Source organism: Mauremys reevesii, linkage group 6 (genome assembly GCF_016161935.1).
Source record: "Mauremys reevesii isolate NIE-2019 linkage group 6, ASM1616193v1, whole genome shotgun sequence".
Lineage (NCBI taxonomy): Eukaryota > Metazoa > Chordata > Testudines > Geoemydidae > Mauremys > Mauremys reevesii.
The window spans coordinates 23,855,177-23,868,367 of record NC_052628.1 but is presented as its reverse complement, the minus strand read 5'-3'; the positions used below and the strand labels follow the sequence as shown (position 1 = coordinate 23,868,367).

The 13,191-nt window shown below is 41.0% G+C and overlaps 1 protein-coding gene across 14 annotated transcripts in view; it reads right to left on the bottom strand.

Moving 5' to 3' along the window:
• The window catches only part of SPEF2 (sperm flagellar 2), a 146,420-nt gene that overhangs the window by 113,362 nt on the left and 19,867 nt on the right, over positions 1-13,191 (bottom strand). For all 14 annotated transcript variants that reach the window (XM_039542949.1, XM_039542950.1, XM_039542947.1 and 11 more), the window contains one exon: positions 201-389. In XM_039542949.1, coding sequence (XP_039398883.1) covers positions 201-389 — 189 coding nt within the window. The remainder of the gene's footprint in view (positions 1-200; positions 390-13,191) is intronic.

The window sequence follows — 13,191 nt, the reverse complement described above, 5'->3', positions numbered from 1 at the left end:
ATGCATAACATTTGGCATAACATCTCATTTCGACTTAGGCTTCCAAGTGCTTAAGTCACTTTTGAAAATGAGACAGGCTCCTAAGTCACTTAGGCCTTGCAACACTGGCTGGGCAATGCCTGAATACCTTTAAAAATCTGAGCTCATGTATGGGAGGAAGACAAAGCTCCGCACAATATATTGAATAATTAATCTTTTACCGCCTCTCTGTCAAGAGCTTCTTGGAACTCTTTCAGTCGTCTTTCCTCATACTGTTTTTCTCTGAAAATTCTGTTCTGCCATAGCACTTCTTTTTCATGGCGAACATGCATGAGTTGTACAGCAATTCTCCGCTCCTGCTGGGACTGTCTCATTAATCTATTAATAAGTTGCTCTTCCCGGTAAGCCTCCTAAAAAAAAAAAAATATTGTAAGCTATGCTAAACAGTGATTAACTATTTAATGGTTATGTCAGAAAATTCTATACTCCTGATATAAAATGTTTATTCAAAATAGCATGACAGTCTTCATCTATGCTTATTTAACATACATAGCCTAAAACATACATTTCTATTTATGATGCTATCAGTAATATAATATAATTACGGTCTTATCAAGTAATACATAACCACTTACAAATATTTTAATTGAGATACTCAACAGAAATACATTTTCTTAAAATTTAGGCAGCTAACATAAGAACATAAGAAAGGCCGTACCAGGTCAGACCAAAGGTCCATCTAGCTCAGTATCTGTCTACCGACAGTGGCCAATGCCAGGTGCCCCTGAGGGAGTGAATCTAACAGGCAATGATCAAGTGATCTCTCTCCTGCCATCCGTCTCCATCCTCTGACGAACAGAGGCTAGGGACACCATTCTTACCCATCCTGGCTAATAGCCATTTATGGACTTAGTCACCATGAATTTATCCAGTCCCCTTTTAAACATTGTTATAGTCCTAGCCTTCACAACCTCCTCAGGTAAGGAGTTCCGTGAAGAAGAACTTCCTTTTATTTGTTTTAAACCTGCTGCCTATTAATTTCATTTGGTGACCCTAGTTCTTGTATTATGGGAATAAGTAAATAACTTTTCCTTATCCACTTTCTCAACATCACTCATGATTTTATATACCTCTATCATGTCCCCCCCTTAGTCTTCTCTTTTCCAAACTGAAGAGTCCTAGCCTCTTTAATCTTTCCTCATATGGGACTCTCTCTAAACCCCTAATCATTTTAGTTGCTCTTTTCTGAACCTTTTCTAGTGCTAGAATATCTTTTTTGAGGTGAGGAGACCACATCTGTACACAGTATTCGAGGTGTGGGAGTACCATGGATTTATATAAGGGCAATAATATATTCTCAGTCTTATTCTCTATCCCCTTTTAATGATTCCTAACATCCTGTTTGCTTTTACATCTTCAGAGAACTATCCACGATAACTCCAAGATCTTTTCCTGACAGCTAAATTAGCCTCCATCATGTTGTATGTATAGTTGGGGTTATTTTTTCCAATGTGCATTACTTTACATTTATCCACATTAAATTTCACTTGCCATTTTGTTGCCCAATCACTTAGTTTTGTGAGATCTTTTGAAGTTCTTCACAGTCTGCTTTGATCTTAACTATCTTGAGCAGTTTAGTATCATCTGCAAACTTTGCCACCTCACTGTTTTTCTCCAGATCATTTATGAATAAATTGAATAGGATTGGTCCCAGGACTGACCCTTGGAGAACACCACTAGTTACCCTCTCCATCCTGAGAATTTACCATTAATTCCTACCCTTTGTTCCCTGTCCTTTAACCAGTTCTCAATCCATGAAAGGACCTTTCATTTTATCCCATGACAGCTTAATTTACGTAAGAGCCTTTGGTGAGGACCTTGTCAAAGGCTTTCTGGAAATCTAAGTACACTATGTCCACGGATCCCCTTCAAAGAACTCTAATGGATTAGTAAGACACGATTTCCCTTTACAGAAACCATGTTGACTATTGCTCAAGAGTTTATGTTTTTCTATGTGTCTGACAATTTTATTCTTTACTATTGTTTCAACTAATTTAGACTTGAGCCCTTTTTAAATATTGCGTTACATTAGCTAACTTCCAGTCATATTTAAAGGACAGGTTACAAACCTTAGTTAATAGTTCCGAACTTCACATTTGAGTTCTTTCAGAACTCTTGGGTGAATGCCATCTGGTCCCGGTGACTTGTTAATGTTGAGTTTATCAATTAATTCCAAAACCTCCTCTAGTGACACTTCAATCTGTGACAGTTCCTCAGATTTGTCACCTACAAAAGCCAGCTCAGGTTTGGGAATCTCTAACATCCTCAGCCGTGAAGACTGAAGCAAAGAATCCATTTAGTTTCTCATGACTTTATCGTCTTTAAGCGCTCCTTTTGAATTTTGATCATCACTGGTTGTTTAGCAGGCTTCCTGCTTCTGATGTACTTAAAAACATTTTGTTATTACCTTTGGAGTTTCTTCAAACTCCTCTTTGGCTTTACTTATTACACTCTTGCACTTAAGTTGGCAGTGTTTGTGCTCCTTTCTATTTGCCTCACTAGGATTTGACTTCCACTTTTTAAAGGAAGTCTTTTATCTCTCACTGCTTCTTTTACATGGTTGTTAAGCCACGGTGGCTCTTTTTAGTTCTTTTACTGTTTTTCTTAATTTGGGGTATACATTGAAGTTGGGCCTCTATTATGGTGTCTTTAAAATTTCACTTTAGTCACTGTACCTTTTAACTTTTGTCTAACTAACCCCTCATTTTTGTATAGTTCCCCTTTGAAATTAAAGGCCACAGTGTTGGGCAGTTGAGATGTTCTTCTCACCACAGGGATGTTGAATGCTATTGTATTATGGTCACTATTTCCAAGCGGTCCTGCTATAGTTACCTCTTGGACCAGCTCCTGCGCTCCACTCAGGATTAAATCTAGAGTCGCCTCTCCCCTTGTGGGTTCCCGTACCAGCTGCTCCATGAAGCAGTCATTTAAAGTATCGAGAAATTTTATCTCTGCATTTCGTCCTGAAGTGAAATGTTCCCAGTCAATATGGGGATAATTGAAATCCCCATTATTGGGTTCTTAATTTTGATAGCCTCTCTAATTTCCCTTAGCATTTCATCATCACTATTACTATCCTGGTTAGGTGGTCGATAATAGATCCCTACTGTTAGATTTTTACTAGAGCATGAAATTTCTATCCATAGAGACTCTATGGAACCTGTGGATTCGCTTAAGATTTTTACTTCATTTGAATCTACACTTTCTTTAACATATAGTGCCACTCCTCCCCCTGCACGGCCTGTTTTGTCCTTCCGATATATTTTGTACCCCGGAATGATTGTGTCCCATTGATTGCTCTGTCCACCAGGTTTCTGTGATGCCTATTATATCTATATCCTCCTTTATCACAAGGCACTCTAGTTCACCTAGTTAAAATTAATTTTAACACAGACTATTTTGATGTGACTTTTCTGTGCTTCAAATAATTCTCTTTTTAGTTGTAATGATACTCACTCCCCAACAACTAGTCCCAGTTTCCTTCTCTTCCCCTGGCCCTGTCCTACAACTCATATCCAGTCCCAGTTCTCCCTCTCCGAAGGTTCCTTGTCCTAATCTACTCCCCCGACATGCACATCCCCTCTGCTTTTTATTCAGGCAGCTTCCTTCCTCACAGTAGAACGGGGGCATTGAGTACAGGTGACTCTCCATTCTAGTGCCTGGACCTGGCCCTAAGATAGCCTGCATAAGCCTGGAGCTTAATTGCAAGGAAAGTCCTGCTCAGCCCTGGGCTGAAGCATGCCTAGTACAGATAGATGGAGAGCTGTAGTAGCCAGAAGTTGGTCTAATAAAAAAAAAAAAATCACCTCACCCACCTTGTCTCTCCAGTACAGATGGAATCTTTCAAGAAGATCTAGCAAGTCTCTAGTGAGTATGCGTGGACTGCAATTTTTCAAAGTCTTATAATGACTCATTTGGATGGATCGTCACAGGGCCGGCAAAAAGCAGATCCCTGACACAAAGGCACACGACTCCTCCTTTTCCCTCCCCTAAATGCTAAAATTTTGCAAAATAAGTTGGCCTGATGTAGATGCTCAGCCTGTAAAATTTCAGCCTAAACAGTTAAAGATGGTAAAGTTATAATAGGAAGTGTCAGGCAACTGCCTATTATAAATGTTAAGAAAGAAATCATAAAGGAAAAGGAGGACTGGTTTTCTGTTTCTCCTTATTATCCTAATTAACGTAGGAGTTTAGGAGGGTTTAGGAGTTTGTCTTTGTTAAATGCAGTGGCAACCAAAGTTTGTAGTAACTCCTCATTGACATGCTTACATTTTCAGCTTCCTTCTGCCACTCCTCTGTTCTTATGAATTCAGATCTCTGAATTAAACTTCAAAACTTTTCAGCTGCTTCTGCAGCCCAGGCACTGAGCTTTGAGTGAAAGTTGCAGTTTCCCTTTGAAGTCCCACTGTCCCACAGAAGGGCTTGAAAGGGAAATCACTGATTCCCTCTGCAGCCCAGACACCTGCTCCAGAAGCAATGGTACAGCTTTAAAGTTTAGTTTAGAGATCTGTAATTGGAGCTTGTCTAAGAGTCCCAATTCAGTTTCTTCAGAAAAGAGGAGAGAAGTGGAGAAAGAGGCTAGAGGGGAAAACTGGCAGCTCTTCACTAACACTTTTATCCTTCATGAGCCTAGTTTCCCTTTCATCAGATGTTTGTGATGGAGCTGCAATGGAACAACACACTACATAAACCCACCTCAAATTTTGTTTTCATTTTGTAAACTACTGTTAAACAAGACATACTCCAAAAGCAATAACCAACTCTAATATGCTACAGCGTGCCTCACAGTACAACGAGGCATGTAACAATAACCTACTAACACATATCCATGGGGGTTAATGGCAGTTCTAGAAGTACTATAGAAAATTCTGAGAAAGATGTCCTTTGTATTACTGCAAACTGATATACTGTTGTAGAGGGAAAAAATGCAAATTCAATATTGTAAATTCAAACCATTTTATTTGTTTTTTAATTCTTTTGACTTCTTGAATACTATATCAAATGGGCAGGCAGGCTAGTGCATTCTAATGAAATGCTACTGACTTGAAACGTCTAAGAAGATATACAGCACTATCACCCCCAGGGGCAATAGTTTTCAACTGGCTATTAAGCCAGCCTCTGAGGTCTCAATCCTGCAATGAGCTCCACATGGGCACAGGGTTCTGCCCACATGAAGCTCACTGCAGGATCAGATCTGATTTTGCATGCACACATCCATTTTCACACAGAAATGTCATTTATGCATGCAAATTTAAAATAGAGAATTCAATAGTCTTGAAAATGAAGGTTACTTGCCTGTAACCAGAGTTGTCTGAGATGGACTCTGCACATTCCCATGAATGGGATACACTGGCTGGTACAGCTCAAGTGGTGGAACCTTCTCATAGCAGTGCCCATAGGAACACTCATGTGCCCCTTCTACTTCTTCCCTCTGCATCCCTGAAAATTTTGAGGGTGAGGTTATAAAACGGGGGTGCCCACTGATACCTCAGTTCCTTCCACCACTTTCTTAGACTCAATAGTCCATTAGGCTTCTGAGGATGAGAAGAAAATGGGCAGGAAGTGTGAATATGCAGAGTCCATCTCAAAGAATTCTGTTTACAGGTAAGTTATATTAATTTCTTCTTCAAAGTGGCCTCTGCATATTTCCACTTCTGAGATAGTTTGCCAAACTGTAGCCCATCAAAGGAAGGTGGGACTTGGAGTCCTAACTGAACAGGGATTGAAATACTGCCCTACCAAACTGAACGTCAGCTCTAGACACTAAGTCTAAGGAGTAGAGGTTTATACATTTTGAGCTCTAAATAGCAATCTCACAGATCTCAGGAACTGGAACATGTCTAAAGCATGCTGTGGAGGGAGCCATTGCTCTGGTAGAGTGTGACTTAACCCCAACAAGGGGAGGAATAGATGTTAGCTTGTAACTTCTCTCTATACATTGTGAAGAGACAGCATGACTTTGTGGCTGTCTGTACATAACATAAAGAGATTGGGAGACTTGTGAAATTCTTTGGTCCTATTAAAACAGTAAGCTAGAGCTCTCTTGGTATTTAAAGTATGTAGTTCTGACTCCCCTATGTGGTGTGAGGTCTAGGAAAGAAAACTTGTACATTCATCATTTGATTAATGTCGAAGTCAGATACCACCTTGGCAAGGAATGTAGCATTTGAATGAAGTACCACCTTATTGTTGTGAAAGACAGTGAATGGTGAATTGACTATGAGGGCATGTAGATTACTCATTTGCCTAGCTGATGTCATGGCTATTATAAACATAATTTTAATAGCTAGGTGGAATAGTGAACAATCTGCCATATGCTCAAATGCAGACTTCATGAGCTGCTTTAAGACTGAACTGAGGTCCTTGAAGGAACAGAGTTTTTCATTCACAGGTCCCTTCATAAGTTTCTTAACTCAGAAGACAGATTTATTGTCTATGAGCACTTAGAGTGCCTCTATAGCTGCTAATTGCACTTTCAAAGAAGATTTGGAAAGACCTGAAAGCTTTAATTGAAGTAAATAATCAAAAATATATTATACTGGAGCCAATGTTAGATCTATATGTTTTTTGGATATCACCGTCACAAATCTAGTCCACTTGAGATATCATAACACCTTCTGGTTGACTATTTTCTCAAGGTAATCAATAGCTGATGCACTTCTGAAGGACAAGATTTTTCAAGGTATGTTAGAGTCCTGTAGCCCATGAAGTTAGGTGAAGTGGTAGAGGGTCAGAAGATAAATTCTGCCTAGTTCCTCCCTGTTCAGATAATAAACCTGGTAACACTGGAAGTAGCCAGTGCGCTCCATTGGAGAGTTGAAGAAGGGCTGTTTATCACTGTTGTCTTGACCATACTTGGGCAATAAGAATTATCTTGTCTCCATCTTATCTTTTTTCTCAGTCTCTGGATCAGAGGAAAGGGGGGAGAAAGCATAAAACAGACCCTTCCACCAGTTCACAAGAAAAGACTCTGATATGGACATACTGTCTCTCCCTGCTCATGAGCAAAAGAATAGACACTTCAAATAATGTCTGGTGACAAGAAGATCTATGCCTGGGAGCCTGTACAGGTCATCGATTTCTTTAATAACCATTCATGCATCTCTGCTCAGTTGAACTGCTATCCTGTTGACTTTACCTGCATCCTCACACAGCTGGAAAGAGTGAGCCTCTTCCTGTTTGTTCACATAGTACACTGCCAGTGTATTGTCTGTGATGAACGGCACTACCTTGTTCTTGATGCCATGTATAAAAGATTTAAATGCCAAACAAATTACTCTCAATTTTAGGAAGTTAGTGATCTCTTTTCTTGAGAGCTCCAGTGACCTCTAATTGCTAATCTGTTGCTCCCCATCTCTTGCTGAAGGCAACAAAGGCATCCAGACCACACTACTCGATCCATTGTCTATAGCCAAGCTCTACAATACAATTGCATTTGCTCCAACCCCTCAGACAGAGGCAAACACCTACAACATCTCTATTAAGCGGTCTTACAACTACAATATCCACCTGCTGAAGTGAAGAAACAGATTGACAGAGCCAGGAGAGTACCCAGAAGTCACCTACTACAGGACAGGCCCAACAAAGTAACAGAACGCCACTAGCCATCACCTACAGCCCCCAACTAAAACCTCTCCAGCGCATCATCAAGGATCTACAACCTATCCTGAAGAACAATCCATCACTCTCACAGATCTTGGGAGACAGGCCAGTCCTTGCTTACAGACAGCCCCCAAACCTGAAGCAAATACTCACCAGCAACCACACACCACACAACAAAAACACTAACCCTGGAACCTATGCTTGCAACAAAGCCCGTTGCCAACTCTGTCCACATATCTAGTCAGGGGATACCATCATAGGACCTAATCACATCAGCCACACTATCAGGGGCTCGTTCACCTGCACATCTACCAATGTGATCTATGCCATCATGTGCCAGCAATGCCCCTCTGCCATGTACATTGGCCAAACTGGACAGTCTCTACGCAAAAGAATAAATGGACACAAATCAGACGTCAAGAATTATAACATTCAAAAACCAGTTGGAGAACACTTCAACCTCCCTGGCCACTCGATTACAGACCTAAAAGTCACAATATTACAACAAAAAAAACTTCAAAAACAGACTCCAACGAGAGACTGCTGAATTGGAATTAATTTGCAAATTGGACACCATTAAATTAGGTTTGAATAAAGACTGGGAGAGGATGGGCCATTACACAAAGTAAAACTATTTCCCCATGCTTATCTCCCCCCCCTCCTCCCTCCAGTCCCTTATATCACCTTATCAAGTGCTGGAAATGGGCCATTTTCATTACCACTACAAACAGTTATTTTTCTCTCCTGCTGACAACAGCTCACCTTAACTGATCACTCTCCTTATAATGTGTATGGTAACACCCATTGTTTCATGTTCCCTATGTATATATATATGTCTTCCGTCTGTATTTTCCACTTCATGCATCTGATGAAGTGGGTTTTAGCCCACGAAAGCTTATGCTACAATAAATTTGTTAGTCTCTAAGGTGCCACAAGTACTCCTGTTCTTTTTGCGGATGCAGAATAACACGGCTACTACTCTTTAACCCTAAGGTAAGGTAAGGTATGTGATGAAGATAAAGAGTCCAGGTAGGAGGAGGCCCAAGGAAGTAGCAGCAACTAACTGAAATGAGAGGCACATGGCTGCTGTTTATAGGCTCCCTGAGTTGGAACCTGAAGTAGTGGGTGGGCCTGGGCTCCAACACCAGCCACTGGAGAAATGGTGTAAACCCCAAGAATGGGACAAGGCTCATTTGGAAGCCAAAGCAAAGGGCTGAATGTAAAGGGCCCAGAACTGGGTCTTAAGACCCTGGTCAGAGCGGATACACAGTTTTGCTATCCCAGAAGGGGTTAATTTTGACTATGTGACATGGCTGAAGAGTCAAGCCACTGAAGAACTGACAACCTACAGGTGTGCCAGGAGTAGAACAAGGCCTACAGTTCCGCACACAGGAGGTGCTCAAGAGGTAAGTGCTCCCCATTACAACATCCTTTTGGCAGACTGAAGCTTCAGTTATCTGTCTTCTAGCAGATAAGCTCTGCCCTCTTGAGAGTCAAGAGCCGCTTCTGCAAAAGGGATTCTCTACATAGGAGGCAGAAGGGATTTTTTTTTCACATTTATCAAGAATTCTAACCACTTAAATATGTGTAATGTATATCTTTGAAAAGGGCATCTTTTTATGATGTTTTGATAAGCCAATTATATAAATAAGGGTAAATGAAAAAAAACTGCTGTCTTAAAAGAGAGTCTCTACCACAGATAGGCACTTTGTAAATCACCCGGGGGCAGCAGACAGGCCAAAGGGTAGGACTTTGTATTTGGAAATGTTCTTGTCCAACCATGAAAGGGAGATACCTGCAGTGACTTGGTCTGATAGAGATAGGGAAGCATACATTCTTTGGATCAAGAGCTACAAACTAATCTAAAGAGGTAAAAGAGGGTATATTGGATACTAGAGTCAACATGAGGAAACTGAATCTTCTAATAAAAGCACTGAACTTTTTAAGATCTAATATCAGATGAATTTTTCCACAGCTGTCGACTCCATGGGTGCACCTGGGCTGGAGCATCCACCAGGAAAAGTTAGTGGGTGAGCAGCCAAACTACCACCGCCTCCTTTTCCCCCTCACCTCCAAGCGCGCCGCATCCCCTCTCCTCCCCCTCCCTCCCAGCGCTTCCTGCCACCTAACAGCTGTTTGGCAGTGCTTAGGACTTTCCAGGAGGGAGGGGGAGGAGTGGGGATGCAGCGCACTCAGGTGAGGAGGTGGAGAAGAGGCAGGGCAGGGGTGGGGATGGGGTGGGAAAAGGCAGGGTGGAGCAGAGACTTTGGGGAAGGGGTGGAATGGAGGTGGAGTGAGGGCGGTGCAGGGGTGGGAAGAGACAGTGCGGGGGGTCATGCACCCACCGGGCAGATACCAGAAAATATCTGGAATAGAATTTCTGAATTCCCTTGGAACCTCCTTTATTGCTCAAGCTTCTACAAGGGACTGAATCTCTGATTTTAACAAGCTTTTGTGAGACAGTCCCTGAATCAGGAAGAGGGGTTTGGATGGAGGAAGTGTTTCAAACTGAATGGAATAACCATCTTTTAAAAAGGCATACATTTTAATGGCAAAGGTAATTAACCATGGGAACAATTTACCCAGGGTTATAGCAGATTCTCCATCACAGGCCATTTTTAAATCTAATCAAGATTAGATGCTTTTCTCAGAGACTTCTTGTAGTTCAGACAGGAATTGTTTCAGAGAATTTCTATAGGCTGTATTATGCAGATGATCAGACTAGATGATCACCATGTTCCCTTTTATAGTCTCACCCTCAGAACACACAGAAATGCAGAGAGAGAAGAGGTGTGAGGGACACAGGAGAGCTCCAATGGGCACTGAGCTGCACCTGCTGATGCATCCCATGAGTGAATATACAGAGGACACTCAATAAAGAATTTGTCTTGTTCATGTTTGACATAATTTTGAAATGATTGCACTCTGTGATACATAGTCATAAATCACACAGGTGCCATTTTACTATGTTATAAGGCTTCATTCAAGTAGTCATTTTAAGGCTGCCAATCCCTGTAGCATATAGATTGAGTAGGAGGGTTAATCTATTAAAATAGTAACCTCTGAAGTTTCCTGAGGTTTTAGTAGCATAGTTGGTTATTGAACTTACCCCCTTTGAAATGTTGACTACCATTTCTGCAGACTTGGGTATGATCACAAGTTAGTTTAAAATGAGTGCAGTGTTGTTATTTTAGCTTCAGTCCACCTAATCAGAAAACTGTTAATCAACTGAATGTTTCTATTTAAAGTAGACTCAGAACTAGAATAGCAGTGGTGTTGCCGGTAAGGACTGAAGTGTACTGGCAGCACACTGCAGGACTGAAGTGTGTGTGTGGGGTCTCCCATGGACTTAAATTGGTGCAGGATCAGGCCCACTATGTGGAAACTTGTACAGCATTTACTTACTTTATCTGCTTCTTATCAAGAACACAACAATTAATAGGAAAAAATATAACACAGTTTAGGAAGAATTAAAACCCATCAAAAGCTAAATGTGAAAGAGACCTAAAATAAGGTACAGGACAAAAGCATAACTTGAGTTTAGTTTTATATTGCAGCATTTCTAAAAATCCATAGTAAAACACAGGATCACAAGTCACTGTAGAAAAGATAAAATAGGTTTTTAAATAACATATGGCTTTGTAATGGTGATTATTTGAGAAATGTATAATAAGAGGCTTACAATTATATCAATTTGGGACAACAGTGGCATCCAGTGGCCAAACACATTAATTCTGTGTTTATGTATCATACCATACACCTGTATATTACTACACATATTTCATGTATTACTATATTTCTATCGACACCTTTAATTTAAAGATGAATGGAACATGCTGTTTTAAGCTGTTTTATTTACATTGTCATCACTGTGAAAGGAGAAGCATAGAACCCTGAACTCAGGTGTTCACAGGAAAGACGCTACTTCTTCAAAGACTTATGCGGATGCTTAACTTCACGCACTGTGGCTAGTCCCATACAACAGTGTAGAATAAATATAAAACTATAAAATAAAAGTTACCTTAAGTTTGGTGAAAGAAATATGTGTTGTAAAGAAAGGCCAAAATTAGCAAGTGAAAGAAGGGCCTTGAAAATAATGAGTTATAAGGCAAGAAGGAACGAAATAGGGATGATGTTTGCTTCAAAAAAATAATTAATGAGATAAGAGAAAGTTTCTAAAAAGATGGCTTCTGTCTGATAGGGGCAACTGCAGGTTGTTTTAAATAATCTGTCTTTAAAAGACCCAAATGGATTTTTACAGAGGCTATAAAAATAAAAGACTCAATAATAATGTGTGTGGAACTGGAATCATTTCAGAGAATGCTATCATGGGATGGAGGTCCTGGACTTCAATCTCTTACCTAGAAGCCTAAATTTGGCCTCCTATCCTTCCCTATGTCATTGTTACCTACATGTACCACAAACACCGGCTCCTCCCCAGCACTACATGAATGTCTGTCAAAATGTCTCGAGAGATCTGCAAATCTTCACATCTGGCAGGCAAGTCATCATGAGGTTCTCCCGGACATTGCAAATCCAGCTATATGTTTCTAATGATCAAATCCCCCATTATTATTACCAATCTCTTCCTAATAACTGGAGTTCCCTCCCCAAGAGAGGTATCCTCGATGCAAAAATGATACCACAACATCATCTGGAAGGAGGATCCCAACTATGGGATCATTTCCCTCTGCTCCACTTTGATGTTTTCCTTCCCTGAGACTTTCATCCTCCTTAACAGCACAGAGGCTGTCAGACTGAGGGTGGGACTGCTCTCCTGTGTCCTGGAAAGTTTCATCTATGTACCTCTCTGTCTTCCTTAGCTCCTCCAATTCAGCTACTCTGGTCTCCAAAACCCACACATGGTCTCTGAGGGACAGGAGCTCCTTGCACTGAATGCACACATACGCCACTGGCCCATAAGGCAGGTAATCATACATACTGAATTCAGTACTATAAACTCTGTTTCTGGACTTCTGTCTGCATTCTCTTTTTACTCCTGCAGCTCTTTCCTTTATTGCTGTTTTGTTTTTATCGAGAGCGTTTATTTCTTTAAGAGGGATAGCTCAGTGGTTTGAGCATTGGCCTGCTAAAGCCAGGGTTGTGAGTTCAATCCTTGAGGGGGCCACTTAGGGATCTGGGGCAAAAATCAATACTTGGTCCTGCTAGTGAAGGCGGGGGCTGGACTAGATGACCTTTCAAGGTCCCTTCCAGTTCTAGGAGATAGAAAAACTTGGAGATATACCTTTCTTTTTTTTTTTTTTTTTTTTTAAGTTTAAAGAATATTAATGAAGTGTATCTAGCCCCCCCCAATCCCCACTCTAAACTCCTTCGCAAAACTCCCTGGTTAGCTGCTCCTCTGGTCACTTAGGAGTGGGCTTTTTAAACCTCTGTTCTCCTTATGAAGCCCTGCCCCCGGTAAAGGGTTGATGGGTACTAAAGGGCATGAGAATCAAAGAAGCTCTCAGCTTTGCCCAGCAGGCCTCTAGCTCAGCACACAGTCCCCCAAAGAGACCACGCTATATACTTCAGTCAAGCAGCAAACACACC